General features: G+C 41.3%; 3 protein-coding genes across 3 annotated transcripts in view; all 3 read left to right on the top strand.

Moving 5' to 3' along the window:
- Positions 1 to 4737, top strand: part of LOC310713826 (uncharacterized protein) — a gene marked incomplete at its 3' end in the record, with an annotated part of 47458 nt that extends 42721 nt beyond the window's left edge. Inside the window, exons 7-8 of the mRNA XM_083518392.1 lie at positions 2023 to 2148; positions 4564 to 4737. Coding sequence (XP_083374518.1) covers positions 2023 to 2148; positions 4564 to 4737 — 300 coding nt within the window. The remainder of the gene's footprint in view (positions 1 to 2022; positions 2149 to 4563) is intronic.
- LOC310713855 (uncharacterized protein) overlaps positions 1 to 25606 on the top strand; it is a 305933-nt gene that overhangs the window by 69800 nt on the left and 210527 nt on the right.
- LOC310714145 (protocadherin gamma-A6-like) lies at positions 907 to 7601 on the top strand (the record flags this gene model as incomplete). Its single annotated transcript, XM_083519208.1, has 2 exons — positions 907 to 3559; positions 4604 to 7601. Exon 2 carries the CDS (start codon positions 5187 to 5189, stop codon positions 7599 to 7601), a length of 2415 nt encoding a protein of 804 aa, XP_083375334.1. The 5' UTR covers positions 907 to 3559; positions 4604 to 5186.

Raw genomic sequence — 25606 nt, 5'->3', positions numbered from 1 at the left:
TGTTATCACTTGTTTGAGAATTTATTTGTAAACAGTGGATGTTATCAAACTGGCACCCCAGACAATTCAGGCCATGTCACCAGGGAAGTAGGTAGGGAGTAGTACTGAGCTGCTACTGTTGCAGATCAAGCTAATGTAATGGGCCTTATAGCATTTGTTGAAGGGCAAAATTGCAAGTTGGGGGAGCCTCAGTCAGAATTATCTAAATGCACATTTGCATGCTGACTTAGGGTGATGATCTCGGACCACAGGATGGCATATCATGTTTGAGTGGAGATGCTTATCATTCCTTCCTTCCTTCCTTCTTTCCTTCGTAGTATGACTAAAATTGAATATGTAGCTATTTTAATGTTCTGTCTTAAAAAAATAGAAAAATAAACATTAAAAAAAGGGTGACAATCTCGGACCACAGGATGACATAGCATGTTTGAGTGGAGACAGTCCTTATTCTTCCTTCCTTCCTTCTTTCCTTCCTTCGTAGTATGACTAAAATTGAATATAAAAAAATTCCTTCCAGTAGCACCTTAAAGACCAACTAAGTTAGTTCTTGGTATGAGCTTTCGTGTGCATGCACACTTCTTCAGATACACTGTATCTGAAGAAGTGTGCATGCACACGAAAGCTCATACCAAGAACTAACTTAGTTGGTCTTTAAGGTGCTACTGGAAGGAATTTTTTTTATTTTGACTATGGCAGACCAACACGGCTACCTATCTGTAACTAAAATTGAATATGTAGCTATTTTAATGTTATGTCTTAAAAAAACAACAGAAAAACAGACGTCAAAAAATCTTACATTGTATATTCTTCAAGAAGTTTGAAAATTTTCTCTTTATTGGCAAACTTCTCCTTTTTATTAAAGTAAATATTAGGAAGTTTGTGGGGAGTTTTTTATGTGTTGTGGGGAAGGAAATAGTGGATTGAAGATCTTTTGTTGGTGGTCTGCCAACAGAGATAATTACATGGTGATTGATGATAGCCAGACATAAGTCTTGGTTCCTATATTTATTTTGGAAAAAAGAGTGAACAAGAGATTAATCTCTAGTGCTTTGAAAAAGCTGTTTTCTGTGTTCAAGAGACCAAGAAGCTCCTAGGAACTCGGATGGGGGTTAAGCGACTTGAGAGCTGAGGAATTTTCATCTTGCCCCAAAGCCATGAAATAACCGTGATGGGTATAGGATCTGCAAAAGCCTCCCTTTCTTAATTATTTTTAGGACAGTTATAATTTCTAACTGAGGGAGATTTTTCCATCAGCTGGTGATAATTTACATTCAGTGCCTGAGCTGCTTTTTGGCTTCAAGAAGAAGGGAAGGGAAATTGAACATTAAAGGGTTGAAGGCAGAACTAAAAGCCTGTTTTGTGGTTTGAGACAAGGAAGTTTTAAACGAACAATGGAGATCTGTGTTTTTGTATTTTTCAGTTTGAGCGTATATAAATGTTCTACATTGTTAAACTGTTATATTATTAAAAATGAATAAAAATAATAGTTAAAAATGACAACCATAATTTAAAGCACACAGAAAGTTTAAATCACAACAGAATAGATTAAAACAAATTAAAACTCATACACAGTTGGGTCTGATTGGAAAAGCACAATGTATGTTATGGTGAAGCATTGATGGAAGCTATCAGTTGTAAAACACTCCTCAGGTCCTGTGACTGTTTATTCCTGGTTGCAGAATGAATAGAGCTCATGCACAGCCTTTGTTTGATCAATGAGTGGAGCAAGTAGTCTGTCTCTCATGGAATCATAGAGTTGCAAGGGACCCAAGGGTCATCTGGTCCAACACCCTGCAATGCAGGAATCTCAGCTAGAGCATCCATGGCAGATGGCCATCCAACCTCTGCTAAAAAAAACTCCAAGGAAGGAGAGTCCACAACTTCCCAAAGGAGACTGTCCCAATATATCACAAAAGATTAATGAAGCACTCCTAAATTCTCCACCATGTTACCTCATCCTTTCTAAAACAACTTAGCACAAGATTGTTGAAGATAATGATTGTTCTCATATCAATTCAACAGTTCACCAAGATCTTCAGTGGAGACATTCCTGGTGGTCTCATTACCTGCATCAGTACATGTTCTGGCAACCATGAGGATGGCATTCTCTGTCGCGGAACAGTCTGCCCTTTTGAATTCAATACTAATGTACAGTGCAGTGTTTTCATCAACATTTAAAGATGTATCTATGTGACCAAGTATTTGCTGGCCATCGGTGTTCAACTCCACTAAGTTCCTGACAACAGTATTATATACTGTACTTTATTATTCATATTATTGCATTGAACTGGTGCTTATATGGTCTTAAATTAATATTATACACAACCTAGATATTCTTTGAGTGTGGGACAGGACTATATAATTATTTTAAATAAATAAATAAATAAATAAATAAAATGCATCAATTCCCCATCTCCAAAAACCATATACTAGAAAGACAAAACACAGGCAATGAGCAATAGGGAAAAACAGTGGTCCCTGTATTGACCTGTATGCCAACCCAAATATGTCTGCATCATGAATCCATGCTTAACAGGCAAAACAGCTACGAGCATTTGCAATGTATACTTAGAAATTATGAGCAGCTGGAACAGTTGTGGTCAACAGTATGTATGTAGGTGAGTGTGCATGAGGCTAGTATTTCTACCTATACCATCTCCAGTCATGCTTCCAAGCTGTAGTAACATAGGTGTCAAATGTCTATTGAGTCTTAACAATGTTAGATGCCCTCTCACCTCTTGGACTTGGAATGCTTTCCCATGGAAAGGCAATCTGGCAAGGACATACAGCTGCACACCCCTGTATCTGCTACTTCATATACATTAATGCTGGATCGTGCCTAATGTGTCGAAAAGTTTGTTGCCAGTGCATATTCTGTAGTGAGAGATGAAGACTAATTTTGAAAGAAACTTTTATGGCATTGCTTAGTGGATTAGATACTTGATTTTCTGTCTTCTGGGGGAAAGCATTCAGCAAATTCAGTACAGCAGTTTTAGTAGTCCTGCTGATTTTGTAGAACAAGAAGCAGAAGAGCATCACGCTCTCCAAGAAAGATGACTGAAAACCATCTAACTCTGCTGTTTAACAGGTCATCACATGCTAGTTTTTTATAATGCTTGTTCTGAGCTTGACAACTGATTGTCACACATGAGCTCATAAGCTGCCATTGAAAATTACCCACCTGCAGTAGTGACATGCATGGTGGTGGGAAGCAGGTGAATTCACCCCCACCCCCATGCACAGTTGCCTACCTGGATGGGGCAGCAGTGAGGCTGGAGACATGTGCTTTTAACTGTGGGAACATCTAGCACGGCTGCTGGTGCACCTGCCCAGCCCCAGCCACACAGTTGTGTCAGCCCAGCCCTGACCAGGTAAGCCCCAGCAACAACACTAGTGTTGGAGGGTCACTCCACAGCTCCACCCCATTGTGTGTGCCACCCATCTCTTCCTGTTTCTTTTTATCTCTGTAATGTGAAGTGGTGTAGTAATAATAATTGGCTTTAATAGCATTCGTCTTGGCTTTATTTTCTTCTAGGCACATTGTGAGCAATAAATTAAGGTGGACATGGCCTTCTTTGCACTTTACAGTAATACTTGGTGTTTATAGAGCACTTTAGTGTAGAAAATGGTTGATATACATTCCCTTGTAAGTCTTCAATAACCCAGAAAGATAGATCAGCAATATTTTCCTCATGTTGTGGATAAGATGGATAGAGGATGCATTTAGATATGGCAAATATTGCATAAGTTTTCCTGACTAGAACGCTAGTGCTTCTTTTCTGTTTTCCAATGATGCTTTCACACTGCATTACCAGTTGTGTTATGTGTATATTTTTGACCAATATATCAGCATATCAATATATGAGCAATATATCGTGTTCCACTAAATTTCATTCACATCAGAGTGCGTGGTGTGACGCAACAATGAACATCATTGGATAACATTGCCACTATTCCACCCATAGCTGTGTATGTATTCATTCCCCCATGTATGCGGCCCCAAATTTCATCACTTTACTCCTGCTATTTTCCGGTTTAAGGGAGCAGCAAATGTATTTTTCCCTGCAATTAAATAACATGGAAATGAAGTGGATTTCATACCATGTGAAAACTTGAATATAATGCAGAAATTAATAGTTAGGGAAACATCAGGGAAATGGAGGAAACTGCTGTGTGAACTCAACCAGAGAGAGGAGGAAGGGAGTCTTGCCCAAGGACAACTAATGAGCTCATGGTTGAAGTTTGATTTGAACTGGGACATTCCTGATATGCATCTCCTACCCAGTACAGCCTTATTTGAACCATCTCCTCAAGTGTAAGCAAAGAAAACATGATGGTGCAAAATTCTAAATCATGTGTGGGGCCCCTACAAGTAGAGTAAGCTCCCCACCTCACACCTTGGTCCTCAAATTCATGGAGGGATCTAGACTGTGTACAGATGAAATGCTGGACAGGAAAGGACTAAGAAGCACTCCATATTTCTCCTCAGGTGTTTGCTCATGTACGGACAGTGTATGCCCAAGTAGGGCTTATGTAACACGTACCTAAAAAATAAAAATTCAGTTTGAAGATGAACAGCCTAGAGATGTGAATGAACAAATAGGAGCTGAGAGGAGTGAAGTGCCAGAGGTCACAAGGATGTACTGGTGGTTTACTAGTGTTTCTCCATCAAGAAAAAATCTATTGAATATTCCCTTAGAAAAGCCAGCCAAAAACATTGCTGGGAAAGATCCATAACATTTATTCCAGAATTTCCAGTAATGGGGTAGGGCAGGAACCCTAAACACACTTGTCTTTGCTGCTCCTTTTCAATTTGATTACAGCAACAAAAGTCGTCACTCTTATTTATCCTTAGTGGGTAAATTCTAAGGGAAAAGATTAAAGTTATCCTAGCTATATTTGCATATAATAACAGTAGTACAGTGAAATGGTGTTTATTTAATTTTCAAAAGTGAAGTTTTTGCAGTTTGGGCTTGATCCTCTGGGTGTCACTGTTGACCAGAACGGAGCAGAAATGTGAAATCCTGACCAATTGAAGTTGCCTTTCTGTTAAACACAAACACAAAATATCTGAAGGAACAAGCTGCTTGTCAGTGTAAAGAAGAAATGGAAGTGCATTTTTCTTAAAAAAATTGGATACAGCATCATTTGAACCAGAATCTAAGGTCCTTTAACCTGCTGCAAGGATGGAAGGAACTCAGAGGCTGTGGAACTGCAGAAAGGGAATCTTCCAGTTCCTTTTCATGATGTCTTCTTGGAAGGCAATTTCTGGGCAGATCCACTACTCCATTCCAGAAGAGATGCACAAAGGCTCTTCCGTGGGGAATGTTGCAAAGGACCTGGGAATGGATGGCAAGCAGCTCCCAGACCACGGACTCCGCATTGTTTACCCTGTAGGTATGATTCAGTACTTCTCTTTGAATGCCAACAATGACCATTTGCAGATATCTGAGAGAATAGACAGAGAGGAAATTTGTGGAGAGGCAGAGAAATGTATGTTGAAGTTTCAGGTTCTTGTTGAAAGCAAATTGAAGCTTTATGGAATTGAAGTGGAAATTACAGATATAAATGATAATGCTCCCCACTTCTCTCTATGGGAACAGGAGCTGGAAATCAACGAGGCATCTGTGCCTGGATTCCAGATCCCTCTACCCAAAGCTCAAGATCCAGATTGGGGGATAAATTCAGTGCAGAGCTATCAACTCACAGGCAGCAGCCATTTTACTTTGCATGTGCAAACAGAAGAAAATGGTGTCAGACTTGCTGAACTTGTGTTGGAAAAATCACTGGACAGAGAGGAACAATCAGCTTACGATTTGCTTCTCATAGCTACTGATGGAGGTGATCCCATCAGATCTGGCACATTACAAATCCACATCGCTGTCCTTGATGCAAATGACAATGCACCAGTTTTCAGCCAACCTCTCTATGAAGTGAGTGTCAATGAGAATATCCCCAAGTGGTCCACACTTTTGACAGTGAGAGCAACTGATATGGATGAAGGAATCAATGGAGACATTAGATACTCTTTCCAACAAATCACAAAGCGAGACTCCCAAATGTTTCTGTTAAATTCCACAACAGGGGAAATCATCCTTATTGGGAATCTTGATTATGAGGAATCATCTTTATATGCATTTGACATACAAGCCAAAGATGGAGGAGGCCTGAGTGACAGATCAAAAGTTGTGATATCAGTTACAGATCTGAATGACAATGCACCTGAATTATCAGTTAACTTTGCCACAAACACCATACTTGAAAGTTCACCATCCCAAACGGTAATTGCCATTTTAAATGTCCAAGACCGAGATTCAGGAATCAATGGGGAAATCACATGTTCAATCCCTAGCAACCTCCCTTTCCAGCTAAAGAAGTCCATGGATAACTTTTACAGTTTGGTGACTGATGGTGCCCTTGACAGGGAACAGGTGTCAGTCTTCAATATTACTGTCACTGTTTCTGACCATGGAGTCCCCCCTCTTTCTGCAGTCACAGTCATCACACTTCATGTTTTAGACACAAATGACAACCCGCCCCTCTTTGAAAAAACAGACTATACTTTCTATTTTGTTGAGAATAACCAAAGAGGAGCGATGGTCTCTTCCTTAAGAGCAAATGATCTTGACTGGGAAGAAAATGCCAGAATAACATATTCCATCACTGATGACCAAAGAAGTGACTCCCGCCTCTCCTCCTACCTCTCCATTAACTCTGAGACGGGGGTTATATATGCTCTGAGCTCCTTTGATTATGAAGAGTTTCGAGACATTAGATTCCGTGTAAAGGCCCAGGATGGAGGTTCTCCACCACTCAGCTCCAACGTCTCAGTGACTCTCTTCATCCTGGACCAGAATGACAATGCTCCCCAAATCCTGTACCCCTCCCCTCCCACTGACGGCTCCACAGGGATAGAGCTGGCCCCTCGCTCCTCTGAGCCAGGCTACCTGGTCACTAAGGTGGTGGCCGTGGATGCGGACTCTGGCCAGAATGCCTGGCTCTCCTACCAGCTGATCAAGGCCACCGAGCCAGGACTCTTCACTCTGGGGCTCCACACAGGAGAGATCAGGACGGCCCGCTTCTTTCTGGAGAAAGATGCCCTCAAGCAAAGCCTGGTGGTTTTAGTCAAGGACAATGGGCAGCCACCTCTCTCTGCTTCAGCCACTCTGACTGTGGTGCTGGCTGACACCATCCCTGCAATCCTCTCAGACCTGAGCAGCATCTCAGCTCCTGTAGAGCCTTCGTCAGACCTCACCTTCTACCTGGTCCTTGCAGTGGCTTTTGTCTCCTGCTTGTTCCTCATCTTCCTCCTTGTGTTACTGGCCATCAAGTTGCACAGGTGGAGAACTTCTCAGCTGCTTGAGTCGGGGAGTGTGAATCTCAGTGGTGCTCCTATCTCACAGTTTGTGGGGATCGATGGAGTCCGAGCATTTCTGCACTCCTACTGCCAGGAGGTTTCTCTCACTACAGACTCTAGAAAGGCAAATTATTCCAATACTCTGAACAATAAAGAGGCTTGTGAGGCAAAGGATCCAATCCTACCTGGTGAAGATTTAAACTTGAACAATGAAGGCTTAATCGTAGTCCAGGTGAGCAAATAATTTTAGATTAGCATGATTTTTTGTTTTGCTAATATCAGAATATATTTCTCATCTGCCTCTGCTTTTTCATTATATTCACAACTATGTCAGTCTTCTTTCTATTACTTTCAGCTCCACCTTCTTTTAGTTATTACTTTATATGTGATCCTTCTGTGAAGTATCTTCTTTCAACAAATCTTTATCTTGATGCATCAGATGATCTGTCTTTGTCTCTTACTTTGGACTGCTGGTGGAGGCTCACAAAACCTTGTGGGCATCTATAAAAAACATAGTTCACTACATATTGAAAACTATCATGTATGGGAGATAGGGAGACGGCTAGGATCATCCTATTTTCATGTGCAGCATGTGAGTTCCTGATTTAATGCATTCTTAATTGTTTTAACTTAGTATGTTGTATTTGGCTTTTATTTCATATTTTTAGTACACTTCCAAATAGTGGGTGGTTTAAAAAACCTCTATCAATAAATAAGTATATAAATGTGAGCCCTCACCTGCCTTGCTACTGGTAAGTTTAGTTATGCCGCCTCAATGAAAACTAGGGCCAAGTATCCTATGACAAATAAGTGTTCATTCCCATCTTTCAACCAATAACCTCTTTCCACTACATACCCAACTGCCCACCAGTAAGCTGATACTGAGATTCTCATTGCTACAAGACTTTTTTTTTAAAAGTAATAATGAATTTACTTAACCCTTTTATTGGCTGAGTTATTTTGGCTGTTGGTATATTTTAGCATGATAAAATGAGATTTAATGGTGAGGGGACTCTGGGAAGAAATTTACAAGCAATTGTATTGTAAGATGGGTTGCATAATGCTCGTTGTAATTTGCAACCTTCATCCGCTATTGAACTACAGCAGCAACACACAAACAGGGTTGGGGGGGTATTTTCTATTTTAATGAGATTTCCAGTGTAAGGTAGGAGTAGAATTTTGAACCCCAGAGAAGGTGTCGTGTGTTGCTTTCTCCCTGTAATATGAATGAAAACAGCTTCAGCCAAAGGTGTGTTCTTCTAGGTAGTTCCACACTGCTACAATGGGTGCTACACTGGAAATGTGACTGCAAGTTTATTTACTCCTCTGTCACATGACTGTAAGCTGTTTTGATTCCAGTGCTCTTTGGTGACATGTCGCTTGTATTTTTCTATTAAAAATATGCTGTCATGGTTGGAGTTGTAAACACACTACAGTAGCAAGAATTGATGCATTTGGGGGACATTTTATGAGGCATGTGGGGGTTTTTTGTTCCCGTAAAGAAAACAATGAATGGTAACTTGCTGAAATTTGGGGAAGTTGTTTGGGTGACCATTTCTGACAATGTCCTAGAAGGACTATCCTGAAGTTCTACTAATGTGTGAATTGGATAATGAAAAGTATGCTAGGAGGATGTGGGTCTACCCAGCTGAACCTCTGATAGGAATATGTATTAAAAAATCACGTGTGATAGTTTTTTAATATTATTTAGATTTTTTCAATGCACATTAAACATGGAAGAAAGAAATTTGGAACTCTGGTCTCATTGACCTGCATACAGAAAAGAGTTCTTAATGGAGTGAATAACTATGAGGTCTGATCAATAATCCATTGAGGGGGGTACAACTTGAAAACAATGGTAAAGGGATAAATCAAAAGCAGTTCTCTACATTAGAAATTAGATACTATGTACCATTATTGAAATGGCAAATACAGTTCCCCATGTGGACTCAGAGTGTCACTGTTGGACAACGTGGGAGCAGCCATGGCTCAGCATTTCTGAGACTCTTGGAGCAGTCTCTCTCTCTCTTAACACATCAGTGGAGCAGAAAGGAAAAGCTTTTATTTTAAAAGCTGCTCAAGAAAGGAAAGCTCTCAGTTTCCCAAGGATCAGCTCAAAAGAACAGTATTGGTGCCATCTCACTTAAGTGTACTGGGAGTCTTGCAAACTATACTGAAAGAAGGAAGAAATCAGGAAATGCAATGGATGTGATGGAAGTAAAGCAGGCAGAGAGAAAAAGGAAGATCACCAGGAGGCAAGTACTGTTTCTGTTCATATTCTGGTCTGTGTTCTGCTGCCAGGTAGTGTCTGAGAAGGTTCAGTATTCAGTTCCAGAAGAAGCAGAGCAGGGCTCCTTTGTGGGGAACCTTGCTAAGGATCTGGGGTTGGATGTCAGAGAGCTGTCAAAGCGCAAACTTGGTATTTCTTCAGAAAAGCAATTCTTTGAATTGAATGAACAAAATGGCAACCTATATGTGAATGAGAGAATAGACCGGGAAGAGATTTGTGGTAAATCATCTACTTGTGTCCTCAAATTAGAAGTTGTAGCACAAAATCCTTTGAATATTTTCCACATAAATATTTTTATCCAGGACATTAATGACAATGCCCCATATTTTCGGAATGAAAATGTTGAGCTTAAATTTAGTGAATCTACTCTGCCAGGAACTCGATTTGCTCTTGGAAATGCTGAAGATGATGATATCGGAATGAACTCCCTCCAGAATTATCAATTGAGCTCAACTCCATATTTCAAACTAGAAATTCAAAACAGCAATGATGGTGGCAAATATGCAGAATTAATACTGCAGAAACAACTGGACAGGGAAAAGGAACAGATGCATCACATGGTCCTTACAGCCATGGATGGTGGAGAACCTCCAAAAACCGGAACAGCCAAAATATTGGTAACAGTTATTGATATTAATGACAATGCCCCTGTTTTCACCCAGACAATCTATAAAGTGAGCCTGAAGGAGAGTGCACCCAAAGGAACCTCTGTGCTTCAAGTCAAAGCATCTGACAGTGATGAAGGGTCAAATGCTGAGATCACTTACACTTTCAGTGACATTTCAAAAACAGCTGAGCAGAAATTTCATCTGGATCCCAGAGATGGAACCATTGCACTCATAGAAAGTGTTGATTTTGAAGAGAGTCAATATTATGTGATGATAATTCAGGCAAGTGATGGAGGAGGATTGGCAGCACATTGCAAAGTGGAGGTTGAGGTTCTTGATGAGAATGACAATGCTCCAGATGTGATCCTTACCTCCGTGTCCAGCCCAGTTCCAGAAGATGTCACATCTGGAGCTGTGATTGCTCTCATTAAAGTTCAGGACAGGGATTCTGGGGAGAATGGAGAAGTCACCTGTCACCTGAAGGAACTTGTACCTTTCCTGATAGTCTCATCTTCGGACAATTATTTCAAGCTCCTCATAGATGGTGCCCTTGACAGAGAAAGGACTCCAGAGTATAATATTACAATCACAGCCACAGACAAAGGTTCACCTCCACTCTCCACACGCAAAACCATATCAATACAGATCTCAGATATCAATGATAACCCACCAGCCTTTGAAAAAACTTCCTACACTGCCTATGTTCCAGAGAACAATCCATCTGGAGCTTCAATTTTCCACATCAAGGCCTCTGACCCAGATCTGGATCGCAATGCCCGAATCACTTACTCCATCCTTCACAGCAACATCAAGGATCTGCCTCTCTCCTCCTATGTCTCCATTAACTCTGAGACCGGGATCATCTATGCCCAACGCTCCTTTGACTATGAGCAATTCAGGGAGTTTCAGATTCAAGTGAAGGCCCAAGATGGAGGTTCTCCACCACTCAATAGCAGTGCCACAGTGACAGTATGTGTTTTGGATCGAAATGATAACGCTCCGCAGATCCTGTACCCCTCACAATCAACAGAGGGCTCCCCTTTCTTTGAGATGGTGCCTCGGTCAGCTGAGTCGGGTTATCTGGTGACGAAGGTGGTGGCCGTGGACACTGATTCTGGACACAATGCCTGGCTCTCCTTCCATCTCCTGCAGGCCACAGAGCCCTCACTCTTCAGCATTGGCTCCCACACAGGAGAGGTGCAAACAGTCCGAGCATTACTTGAGAGAGATGCAGTGAAGCAGAGGCTGGTCATCCTGGTGAAGGACAATGGGCATCCTCCTCTCTCAGCCACCACAACTTTGAGCCTGGTGTTTGCTGAGAACTTCCAGGAGGCTCTTCCAGAAATGAACTCCCAACCAAATGACTCAGAGTATCAGTCTGATCTACAGTTTTATTTGGTATTGGCCTTGACCTTGGTGTCCTTTCTGTTCCTGGTGACGGTGATTCTGACCATTCTGATGAAGCTTCGAAGGTCAAGGAACCCCACTTTCCTTCAGTGCTTTATTCCTGACCCCCATTCAAAGGCTGGTGCCATATTCCCACCCAATTATGAGGACGGAACTTTGCCTTATTCCTACCAGGTCTGTTTGTCCTCTGAATCCAGGAGGAATGAGCTGACATTCCTGCAGCCCACTGTCCAAATAGCAGAGAACATCCTTTGCAATGGCAACTCTGACATTTCTTTGATGGTCAGTGGAGGTAATTTAAGTTCTGAAAAGGAGAATACTGACATGGTGAGTTCTTTCTTCTGCACTATATAGTAAGCTGACTTATCCAATAAGTTTATTTTATTGAATTTACTTGCTGTTATTGTGAGTTTAAGAATATTATATTTCAAGCAAGCAAGGATCATTCTGTAATAACAGATGCTGTCAAATCACAGTATGACTTAAAGAGTGTCATACACCAGTGGGGTTTTTTTGTAGAGTTTTTCTATTCACCTCTGTTGGTTTCCTCTACTGTGTTTGAGTAGCCTTTTATGGCTCATATATTGAGGAGAAGTGAAGGTGAGTGATTACCAGATAACAGAATGAATATTCTTTATTTAGAAAATATAGTGTTTACATATCCTTTTTTAAATTTAATATATGCTGTAAGTGGTACATATGTTTATATGAATTCACTTCCAATAGAAATAATTCAAATTTTAATTATACGATATACGATATACATTGTCCCATACAGAACAATGAAATTGAAAAAGTACATATAACATTCAAAAACCCCTAAAAACTCTGAAACCCCATTTTAAAATACACTATACTATACTATACTATACTATACTATACTATACACTATAATATAAAATACACTATACTATAGAGACCCCTTATGCTGCGTTTAGAACCAGAATTGCATTTGCGTAGAAACTGTTTCTCAGGTGGCTAGTCTTGGCCTTTATAACCCTATACCTTCTTCCAGAAGGCAGAAGCTGAAAGAGATCATTTCTGGGGTGCGTACTATCCTGCGCTATCTCTGCCGCTTTCTTATGGCACCTGGCAGCATAGATTTGATTTAAGGTGGGAAGAGTGCACCCAATTATTCTCTCTGCAGTCTTTACAACCCTGGATAGCATTGTTTTTCCCCTGGCCATGCAGCTCCCAAACCACACGCAGAGACCATAAATTAATACGCTCTCCACAGTGCAATGGTGAAAAAGCCATCAACAGGTCCTTTGAGAGATTGTTTTTCTGGAGGATTCTCAGAAAATGTAACCTCTGCTGTGCACTCTTTATCAGGTCTTTGCTGTTTTCTCCCCAGGTTAGGTCGTCTCTCAACTCCATTCCCAGAAATCGAAACACCGAGACCTGTTCCACACACTTCCCCTCAATAATAAGTGGCTGAATATTCAGTTTACATTTCCTAAAGTCCACAATGATCTCTTATCATTGTGGGCCCTGCCACACAGAACATGTAGGAATGATTATTTTGTCCTACACTGTGCACAGAGCTTCTCTGGCAGGTCTCCAACTGCACAAGGGGACCTCCCTCTCTGTCAACCCAGAAAGTTTCACAGAATCCTAAAGCTCCTCCCTCCTAGGGGAGCATAAGATTGTCCTCTTAGTTACTGTCGGCCACATGCTGTGATTTAATGTACTATGATGCTGTTGGTATTGTGAGCAGTTTTAAAGAAGGGCAGCAGTCAATCTCTCAATAACTTCTAACTTGAGGAATGGGGGGGGGGGGAATGTGGTGAAACTATTTTATTAAAATGAAGAAATTTCAAGCTGACTGTATTTATAGAAAATATAAATTATTTACTATTTTTATATAGTGCTATCTATGTTTTTGTAAATTGCTTAGAAATTTTCACAATTAAGTGGTATATAAATCCTGCAAAATAAGAATAAATGTAAAACATGTGTTTGACACTCTACAAACAAAAGGTATGACAGGTGCCAAAATCAAATAAAAGGATTGCATTCTATGTAAGCAATATGCTTGTAAAGTTGAAAACGAAATCTAATTTGAAATAAGAAAAGTGGGCAATTAACTTTCATTGTTCCATCATACTGGAGGACAGAATTTAACACACTTCTGAAGTAGACACATTTGGATGCTTGTGAATTGATTCTGCAGTGTAAGACGGAATGAATCTAACCAGTGCTATTCACGCAAGTCTTGACAGTTTTTGATGTCTTCCTTTAGATATGTATAATTTATTTTTTTGTTCTGTGGATTGTGAATGGTACTAATGCACTCTACTCCATATACTTTAATTTATTTGGTAAGAGCATGGGTAGTTCTGCCCGTCCAAAGGAGGTTTGGATCTGTGTTTCTAATGCACCCCGTCACTCACATGACAAGCTTTCTTTTTAAAAAAACAACTGATAGGAGTATCATAAACAGTTTATGATATGGCATGAGCAAGAGGTGGGGTAGGCATGGACTGGAATGACCGTTCAGCTAAAAAAAGGTCAAACTTTCCGTTGGATGTGCCTTTGGAAACACTAATAGTTGCTCTTAGAATTGTAGCCAAGATGCATGCCCACTGATGATAATTTTTTATATATAAAAGGAGTGCTTTTTTTCTGGGGATATTCAAGTGTATGCAGTACCGGCACCTTTTTATTATCAAATGTTAAAAGTGTGGCACTTATGTAACAACTTCATGGTGAGTACCAACACCTTCCCCCCCCCCCCAATAATAACTTATAATAACTAGATGTTTTTAACTTCATGCTTGAGATCTGCCGTTACACCGTTTGGAGTCCCAACAGCCGCTTTGAGGAGGTCAAACTTAAAGCTCAAGAAAATGCTCAGCCAACTTCAGCTTGTTTTTGCAATGCAGCTTTGAGAAGCACCCTAAATAAATGAAAGATTATTCACACTTACCTAGGAGCAAGTCCCATTGAATTCCCTCTCTTGCTGAAGGGAAGGGCATCTTTGCCCACATGTAAATGAAGATGAGACGGTTTAGACTAGGCCCAAGCTCTGTCTTGTGGGGAAGCCTTCTTTGGATCTGGCTGAAGTAGGCTGTTGGACCGACTTCTTCCCTGCCCCGTCAGAGAGTCCATCCACCTAGGATTAGCTGGTAAGTCTTTTGGGTGGCCAGGAGGCACGTCCCTATTTTCACTGGAGAAATGTTGGAAGGTACATAATCGTTTGATCAGATTGATTGTAGTGGAAGGATTTTGTTACCTGCATGGCATTGACTTAACTGTGGGGCAGATGCTTCAATTAGGTGCCGTTCGGTAGTGTGGTATACTGAACTGATTATAATGAGTTGTAATGTGCAACCACAGGATAAGGAAGGGAAGAAATTGAAGTGTTCCATGAAAGAAAGCTTATTGGAGACACTCACTAAGGAAATAGAGGAACCGTGGGCCCTGAGGGGAGGAGGTCTTGATCCCAGATGTTTAATGGCCTGTGACAACCAATGGCAAGAGCAGCCTCTTCTGCTCCACAAATGGGCAGCAAATGGATCAGCCTTAGGACTGAACCAAAGATCCAAGTCGGAGTGGAGCTGCCTAAAGGAGGCAGACAAGGCAAGATGGACTCTCCTTTCAGTTTAGAAGAAGGTCCCTACACTGCTGGGGTGAATTGTGACATACAATTGTGGCCTTTCTTAAAATCGACATTCAGTTCTTTACTTTTTTGGTTGAAGAGAGACAACTTAAATTGGTTAATGAATATCAGCTGTCAGTAATAAGACACAACAATTCCACTTCTCTGAACATAATGAAGACACTTCAGTGTGAAGACTTAAGAACTTGGGCACCAAATGGGAATACAGAGGTGTCCGAGAAACAGATGCAAGTTGGAGAGAGAAAGGAGTCTAGAGGAATCCTATATGATCCTACCTGAGCACTGACATCTGCTTCTGAGGCTCTCCTCTGGATGCCCTCATCTTCAGAGAATAGGTGAGCTGTGACAGAAGAGAAAGGCTTTTAGGAGAGGCACAAATCCTTGAAGACTTGCCTATATATATAGTGCCAAATTAAGTCTTAATTTTATGAAGCTTTTTCTTTAATTGCTCACCACTTTAATTACTGCAACGCCCCCACCCCACAAAAAGAAAAATTGCTCTTGTTAAGGTAGAGGGAATGGAAATTTCACCAAAGTGTTTAGAGGAGTTTTCATTTACCTTACTTAACATTATGAGGTGGTTGAAGGTTCTCACCCCATTTTTACTTGCTTTTTCACTTTTTTTAAAAAAATCTACACACTGCTAGCAATAGTGCAAGGCTCTCTTTTTCCACTTCCCATCAGCTGCTCTTCCTGGAATGCCTTGGGGAGGCATCAGCTATGTATCACCTATGGCACTGCAGGAAGTGTGGCCGGAGGGAATTGTCACAACGCACTCTCCCGTTTCTTGCAGGATGCACTTCTTGGAATGCCTTGGGAATGGCACAACGCTATGTTGCATTCCATCACTCCCAAAAAATGCAGCCGCTGAGAAGCTGTAGAGAGAGAGCCTCACACCACTGTGACCAGTGTGGGGTTGTTGCTTTAAGTTCAAAAACAAGAATAAAAAGAGAAAACCCTAGGCCTCCTAAGTGTAAGATAATCAGCAATCCCCTTCCCCCATCAATGCAAATGCAAATACTTTTCTCCCATTTTTAATATAGGAACAGACACGAATTCGTTAGTCCGCTATAATGTTGGCAACATTTGAGGACACCTGAAACTTAAAAATAACATCACCATTCATATATATGGATCATAGCTATATTACTGTACACCTTGCACACGGAGCTGTTTGTCTTGGAAAATAATGGTAATTGAATAGCAGCAATATAGTCCTATTACGTTGAATCAAATAACCTCTGCATAAGCAGCAAAAAAAAAATCATGATGAAAACCAGAATGATCGCAACTCTAGTGTGAAGCACCTGCATTTTCTCACTGTGACTCTGGGTGTCGCTGTTCACCAATCCAGCAGACTAACACATGGAGCGATCCAGCCTGCCCATTCTTGCAGATAGGCTGGGATGGAACTGACAGTTCAGGGAACAAAATGATGCAGGTTTGGCTTTAAAAATAAAAAAGGACAGATAAAAGCTATTTGAACAAGAACTAGTAGTATTCTTTTTCGTGGAAGGAAATGGAAGAAAAACAGAGGCCTTGGAGTTACAAAGAAATAATCATACAATGCCTTGTAATGGTGAATATTTGGAAGGCAGTTTCTGGACAGATCCACTACTCCATTCCAGAGGAGATGCAGAAAAGCTCATTTGTGGGGAATATTGCAAAGGACCTGGGGATAGATCGGAAGCAGCTTTTGGACCATGGACTCCGCATTGTAACTAGTACAGGTATGATTCAGTATTTTGAACTGAATTTCAATACTGGCTATTTACAAACTTCTGAGAGAATAGACAGAGAGAAAATCTGTGGAAGGGTAGAAATGTGCATCTTAAAATTTCAAGTTATTGCTGAGAGCAACTTAAAGCTTTATGTTGTTGAAGTAGAAATCATGGATATAAATGATAATGCTCCCTTCTTTCTGCTGAAGGGATGGGAACTAAAAATCAGTGAATTGTCTACACCTGGATCCCACTTCCCTCTTCCTGAAGCTCAGGATCCAGATCTGGGGATAAATTCTATACAGAGCTACCAACTCACAGGCAGTAGCCATTTTTCTCTGGATGTTCAAATGGGAGTAAATGGGGCAAGACATGCAGAGCTGGTATTGGAAAAGCCTCTGGACAGGGAAGAGCAACCAGATTATGATCTACTCCTCACAGCTACTGATGGAGGTGATCCCATCAGGTCTGGCACAGTACAAATCCACATCATTGTTCTTGATGCAAATGACAATGCACCCGTTTTCAGTCAACCTCTTTATGAAGTGAGTGTCAATGAGAATATTCCCAAGGGGTCCACACTTTCTACGGTGCAAGCCACTGATATGGATGAAGGAATCCATGGAGACATAAAATACTCTATCCAAAAAATCACGCAAAGGGACTCCCAAATGTTTCTGTTAAATTCCACAACTGGCGAAATCATCCTTACTGGGAATCTTGATTTTGAGGAATCATCCTTATATGAATTTGAGGTGCAAGCCATGGATGGGGGCGGTCTAAGTGACAGATCAAAGGTTGTGATCCTTGTTACAGACTTGAATGACAACGCACCTGAAATAACAATAACCTTTGAACTCAACTCTGTCCCTGAGAATTCACGAACTGGAACTGTCATTGCCATTTTAAATGTCCAAGACAAAGATTCAGGAGTCAATGGGGAGGTTATGTGCTCAATTCCCAATAGCCTTCCTTTCCAACTAAAGAAAACAATGGACAATTTTTACACTTTAGTGACAGACAGAGCCCTTGATAGGGAACAAGTGGCAACCTATGATATCCCTGTTACAGCAACTGATAATGGGACTCCAACATTATCAACCTCTGCAATTATTTCACTGCAGCTGTTAGACAGAAATGACAATCCCCCATTCTTTTTACAGTCAGCCTACACCTCTTATCTTCTAGAAAATAATCCAAGAGGTGCCTCAGTCTTTTCTCTGAAAGCAAGTGATCCAGACTGGGAAGAGAATTCCAGAATAGTATATTCCATCACTGAAAGTCAGATCAGCACATCCCCTCTCTCCTCATACCTCTCCATTAATTCTGAAACTGGGGTTGTTTATGCCTTGAGCTCCTTTGATTATGAAGAGTTTCAGGAAATTAAGTTCCTAGTCAAGGCTCAGGATGGAGGTTCTCCATCACTCAGCTCCAACGTCTCAGTGACTCTCTTCATCCTGGACCAGAATGACAATGCTCCCCAAATCCTGTACCCCTCCCCTCCCACTGATGGCTCCACAGGGATAGAGCTGGCCCCTCGCTCCTCTGAGCCAGGCTACCTGGTCACTAAGGTGGTGGCCGTGGATGCGGACTCTGGCCAGAATGCCTGGCTCTCCTACCAGCTGATCAAGGCCACCGAGCCAGGGCTCTTCACTCTGGGGCTCCACACGGGAGAGATCAGGACGGCCCGCTTCTTTCTGGAGAAAGATGCCCTCAAGCAAAGCCTGGTGGTTTTAGTCAAGGACAATGGGCAGCCTCCAATGTCAGCTTCAGTCACTGTCACTGTGGTCTTGGCTGACAACATCCCTGACATGCTGACTGATCTGAGCAGCGTCCCAGTATCTGAAGACCCACAGTCAGATCTCACCTTCTACTTGGTGACTGCAGTGGCTTTTGTCTCTTGCTTGTTCCTTGCCTTCCTCCTTGTGTTACTGGCACTCAAACTTCGCAGATGGAAAAATTCTCAGTTGTGTGACAATGGAAGTGTGCATTTTGATGGTGCTCCCATCTCCCAGTTTGTGGGAATTGATGGAGTCCGGGCATTTCTTCAGTCTTATTGCCATGAGGTTTCACTGACTTCAGGCTCTCGGAAAAGTCAGATCCTTTTTCCAATCGGAAGTTGTACCAATACTCTGACACCACAACAGGCTCCTGATAAGCCAGGCCCTTTGTTAGTTATAGGTGATTCTAACACAGGTACGGAGGAGGCAGCAATTCATCAGGTGAGTACATAAATGTCAAGACTTTGGTTTCCTTTATTCAATATTCAGTATTCTATTATTGCATGACAAAACCTAGAGAAAGCCTGCTTATGCTTTTTATAACAAATATTTAAAGAGATATGGTATTTTGGGGTCCTTACATAATGAAGCAATTACTTTATTGTTTCAAATAAATACTGTATTTCAATTTAAGACATATTTTAAACAAATCATCTTAGGATAAGTCTAGTGGCAGCCACCTCTCTCTGTTTTAGCCACTGTGACTATGTTGCTGGCTGACACCATCCCTGCCACCCTTTCAGTTCTGAGCAGCACCATAGCTCCTTCTGATCCTTATCCTACCTGGTTATTGGAGTGGGCTTTGTTTCATGTTCTTAACTTTCCTCTCGTGTTATTTGCACTCAAGGTTCACAGCTGCAGAAATTCCTAATAACTGTTACTGTCTAACAGTTCTTAGAGATCTATCTAATCCATCCCTTTCTTCAGTCTTACTGCCTGATATGCTTGTACAAAGCTTACGTGGAGGTCATACAATGTCTAGGGTTGGGCGTTACCAGCTTTTCAGCATAGCCATGTATCACCAACCAGACATTGCGATATAGTGATACATTGCAATGTTGAAAAGCGGAGCGAGGGACAAGCTGCATTAGGCCTAGCCATGTGAGGTACTGGGGTGAAACTGCCTCCGTATATATGGTGAAGGTGCCATATATACCACCAGGTGAAGATACCATTGTGCTCTGGCTCTCAAACCCGTCCTGGGCGATGTATCAATACATTGGCCAGTCCTAACAACGTCTCTTCTTTATTGAGCATCTGATTTTGCATTCAGGTTTGTTACCTTTTGTGATGGCTCTGTTAGTACTAGTTACAGTTAGGTAGCCGTGTTGGTCTACCGTAGTCGAAACACAATAAAAAAATCCTTCCAGTAGCACCTTAGAGACCAACTAAGTTTGTTATTAGTATGAGCTTTTGTGTGCATGCACACACTTCTTCAGATATTCTGTTAGTACTGTTTTAGTTCTATGGGTGTGGGTGTTATCTGACTAATTTTTCTGGGAGTGAAGGAGTGGTGACGTGTGATTAATTAAGGGCCCCCTTTCCTTCCAGATTTTGAACACTGACTGAGGAGGTGGTTCTTAATTTTTTTAAGACTATCAAAACTAGATGGAATAGGGAAGATGCATACCAGCCTCCCATGCAATAGTCCTGCCTTGTTTCATTCCACTCCAATCCTAAACTCTACTGTAAAACTCTGGCCTTGTCTTCTAAATCTGAGTTGAGGGAGGGAAGGCGCCCACCCAATTGCCGTCTGGCCCAGAGCTTTTGCTTTCTTAATGGCCCATTGCTGTTCCTTTGTTCTTTCTTAATGGCTCATCTCCCAGGTGATTACTTCATAAGGAAGCTCACCTGTCTTACATTTTAACCTGTGTTGGCTCCAGGAATTTAGGGGAGTCTGGCACCCACAAACTCATAACAATATATTTGGCGGGGGGACTGCTGCTTTTCGTTGGCGCCTGCGTCATCTAATTGTGCATTAACAGTAGCAGTAGTAACAATGCTGGGGCATGTTCAGCTTCTCTGCTGTTATCTTCAAATCTTACAACTTTTCACAAAATAGTTGCTTCGTCTTTCTTTACCTCTGTGCTCTATAAGCCCTATGAAGCATTATTATCTGATCATGCAATGCATTTCGGCATTCAGTGCCGTGAGACCAAAAGATCTTCAGAATAAAATCAGAGTTCTGTAATTAGAGAGATACCAGGGTAATGTGATTTGCCCTCCCCCCCCCTTACTATATTTTTGTTGTTGTCTTAGGTGGAGGAGAGATGTTCTAAGAGAAAAATGTGACTGTAAAGATGAGAAAGCGTTTCCAAATTTGTTTTTGGAAGTTTTATAGACAGTGCCAATGTGTATCAAAACTTTACTTTAGACAACTAGGAAATGTTGGTGGGAGACATTGTGTAGAATAGAGTCTGATGGAAGTGCTGCACATAGTGCCCACATGTACCGCCCTCCACAGTGATATGTACTTCTTCCATATGAGCAGGAAACTTCTTGCATACAAACAGTGGAAAAAATACCGTCCTTATTTTACCACACTATTCTGTGATTTCTAATCTTCATTTCAAATCAAATTGTGTCATCTTCATATTTCACTATGGAAACATATTTACACTTCCAGTTCTTGTTTATTCTTTTATTCAGTTGTTGAGTATCTTTATTGCATTTGTAGTCCATCAGAAAACTTTGATGCAAGGGTTGGGCACAGGATTCATTGCTTTCATGGAAGACAACAAATACACATGCGTGCATTTGACTGAAATCACAATCATTTGCATCTAAAACATTAGTTGAATGGGCACCTATCTTATATATTTTTCATGTGAATTAAAAACACACAACAACAATAGGAATGTTAATACAATACTGAGTGCGCAGGTCAACGTTGCCAGGTTTTAAAGTGACAAACATCTTGTACTATTTGTTTCATCTGTTCAGAAGATAGTTGAGGAGATATCTTAGATTGCAAACTGCCCTAGGCAGTCATCTGTTTTGCGCCCCATTGATCCAGACCTAAAATATACATATCTACATAATATGCTGCTTTGCACATCATGCTAAGCCATAGTTTGTTTTAAATCATGGCTTACTCCCGCCCCTGTGGGCACTATGTGCAGCACAAGCAAGCCATAGTAAGATTTGTTGTGTGAAGCCAACGTATCTTCTAGACTTGTTATTGTCTTACCACTCATGGCTTCTGTGAATCATATAATTGTTGAGTTGGAAGGGACCATGAGGGTCATCTAGTCCAACCCCCTGCAATGCAGGAATTTTTTGCCCAACGTGGGGCTCAAACCCATGACCCTAAGATTAAGAGTCTTATGCTCTACTAACTGAGCTATCCCAGATCCATACAACACAACATGCCACAGAATAGCTTCTTTGTGCCATGTGTGGCACCTGCAAGGACATGGGAAAGCTGCAGTAGAGCTAGGAGGCATGTTCATTTGTTTTATTTATTTAATTTACAGATTTATAAACACTGTCCCAGCCTGACGCCATTAAACTGGTATTTTAAAAAAGGAAAGAAAAAATACAAAGTTTAAGAGACTCCAAAAACAATTTTCAAAAGATTTCTACACTTGTACAATTAATATTGAATAAAACCACTAGGTCACACTTCAGGGGGTGCCTTGTTCAGTTAACTTAAAATAAACTGGCTTATATTGGTATGCAATCCAAATCAAAATCTCTATTTATTCACATTAACTGGGACTGCGTCTCATGCAGTTCTCTGTCTAAACCTCGTAGTGTCACTGTTAGCCAATCTAGATGCAGATCCACAGATACTTCCTATACTGTGATACCTCAAAGCAACTGCACAGATAATGGAAACAGCAGAGCACAAAGGAAGGACAGTCTAGCTGAGAAGCTGAAAATACTACTGGTTTAAATACATTAAGAAAAAGCGAGATTATTCTATCTAATGGGTTTGTCTCTTGTTCTGCTGAGAAACCTGTTCAAAACAAGCTGAAAAAGTATTTTATCAGAAAACAGAATGGACAGAAGGCAGAAAGAGGATGGCAAGGCACTCAGAAGGCAAGTACTGCTTCTCTTATTTTTGCCTTTCTCCTGCTGGGCTGCCTCAGAACAGATTCATTATTCCATTCCTGAGGAGATGGCAAAGGGTTCAATTGTGGGGAATCTCGCCAAGGATTTGGGACTGAATGCCAGAGATCTAGGAAGGCGCAATCTGCATGCTGTCTCTGTGAATAAAATGCAGTATTTCAGTATCAATGCAGAAAATGGAAACCTCTATGTAAATGACAGAATAGATCGAGAGGAAATATGTGACAAAACTCCACTCTGCCTGGTTAATTTTGAGGTGGTGATTGAAAATCCCTTAAATGTTTTCCATATAACTGTGGAAATTCAGGATATTAATGACAATACTCCACATTTTTTGAAAATTAATATCAACTTAGAGATTGTGGAATCCACTTTGCCAGGCACCAGATTTCTCCTTGGGAAAGCTGAAGATCCTGACATTGGGATGAATTCTCTCCAGAATTACCACCTTAGCTCAAATCAGTATTTTACTCTGGATGTTAAAGAGACTCATGATGGAAATAAATTTGCAGATTTAGTGCTGCAGAAAGCACTAGATCGAGAGACTGAACAGACCCTTCACTTGATTCTCACAGCGTTGGATGGGGGTGAACCTAGAAAAACTGGGACTGCCCAGATATGGATTAATGTCACAGATGCCAATGACAACCCACCTGTTTTCACTCAAGAGGTGTACAAGGTCAGTTTGAGGGAAAGTGTTGCAGTTGGATCGCTTGTGCTCCAGGTTACAGCTTCTGATAAAGATGAAGGTTCAAATGCCCAAATCAGGTATCATTTTAGCAATATACCACAGAATGCCAACAAGAAATTCAGTCTAGATCCTTTGAATGGCTCAATCCTACTTATAGGGCTACTGGATTTTGAGGAAACCAAAGAATACACTTTGACAGTTGCAGCAAAAGATGGGGGTGGGTTAGAGACACATTGTAAAGTTGAAATAAGAGTTATTGATGAGAATGACAACTACCCCGAGGTAACCCTGGTTTCCTTGTTTAGCCCAGTCTCTGAAGATTCTCTGCCTGGTACCTTAATAGCTCTGATCAATTTGAATGACAAAGATAGTGGAGATAATGGAAAGGTCACTTGCTATTTACAGGATGATTTGCCCTTCAGAATTATTCCCTCATCTAACAATTACTACAAGCTCCTGACAGATAGTCCACTTGACAGAGAAATAGCTCTAGAGTACAATATCTCAGTAACAGCCTCTGACAATGGCACTCCCCCTCTCTCCTCACATAAATCTATCACACTTTTGATTGCTGATATCAATGATAATGCCCCTACCTTTCAGAAGCCATCCTACAACATCTATGTGCCAGAAAACAATCCTTCAGGTGCCTCCATTTTCACCATCAAAGCTTCTGATCCTGATATGGACCAGAACTCACGGATCACATACTCCATCCTCAACAGCAACATCGAGGAGCTTCCCATCTCCTCCTATATCTCCATTAATTCAGAGACTGGCACCATCTATGCCCAGAGATCCTTTGACTATGAACAATTCAGAGAGTTCCGGCTGCAAGTGAAGGCCCAAGATGGGGGTTCTCCCCCTCTCAGCAGCAATGTGACCGCCAGGGTGTTTGTTCTTGACAGGAATGATAACAGCCCTCGTATCCTGTCCCCCTCACAAGAGGCCAAGGGCTCAGCCTTGTTTGAGATGGTGCCTCGTTCGGCCGAGGCAGATTATCTTGTCACCAAGGTGGTGGCCGTGGATGCAGATTCTGGACACAACGCCTGGCTCTCCTACCACCTGACTCAGGCCACTGAGCCGGCACTCTTCACGGTTGGTTCTCATACTGGAGAGATCAGGACGGCCAGGGCCTTTGTGGAGAGAGACGCCGTGAAACAGAGACTGGTCATTCTGGTGAAGGATAATGGGCAGCCGTCTCTCTCGGCCACCATGACTCTGAACCTGGTGTTTGCTGAGAACTTTCAGGAGGCCCTTCCGGAAATGAAGAGCCAACCCAGCAGCTCGGAGTATCAGTCTGACCTGCAGTTCTACTTGGTGCTGGCCTTAGCTGTGATCTCCTTCTTGTTCCTCTTGACTGTCATTCTGGCCGTTACAATGAAGCTCCGTCAGTCAGGGCATCCCAGGTTCCTACAGTGCTTTGGTCCTGTTCCCCATTCCAAGAATGGTGTCATCTTCCCACCCAACTTTGAAGATGGGACTTTGCCCTATTCCTACCAGCTGTGTCTGTCTTCTGAGTCCAGGAAGAATGAGTTTGCCTTCCTGACACCCAATGTTCAGATGGCAGACAATATTCTTAGTGGTGAGAAATCTGATGTTCCTTTCACAGGGAGAAGTGAAAGCAATTTGCATTTGGACAAAGTTAATAATGACAAGGTAAATTTTCTTTTCAAAAATTATTTGTGCTGTATTTTCAATAATTTTTAACCATAACTATAATGGAAATATTAATTGTTTACATGTAGCTTACTCTAGCTGCTATATACCTTTCAGCAATTGGCAATTAAGAGGTTGTAGAATATTCTTTATTTTAGGTTGCTCTCAGAAAGTGCAACACTTGTCGTTGATTTTAATCTAAGATTATTTTGTAGCCAAGTTTGCCATACCAACAACTTTTTTTCTTTTTCTTTTTGTAGAGTGAAGCTTATATTAGTTAACAAAATTAAATGGTGCCAGACAATCACCATTATAATTATGTCACATGTTAGGGCTATAGTGGTAAATTATAATTTGGTCAAATCTCAGCCAAACCAAGCAAGCAAGGACCAGAGG

This window comes from Podarcis liolepis (genome assembly GCF_965112155.1).
Source record: "Podarcis liolepis genome assembly, chromosome: 8".
NCBI lineage: Eukaryota > Metazoa > Chordata > Lepidosauria > Squamata > Lacertidae > Podarcis > Podarcis liolepis.
The sequence above is the reverse complement of the archived record's forward strand: the minus strand, read 5'-3'. Positions and strand labels throughout refer to the sequence as shown.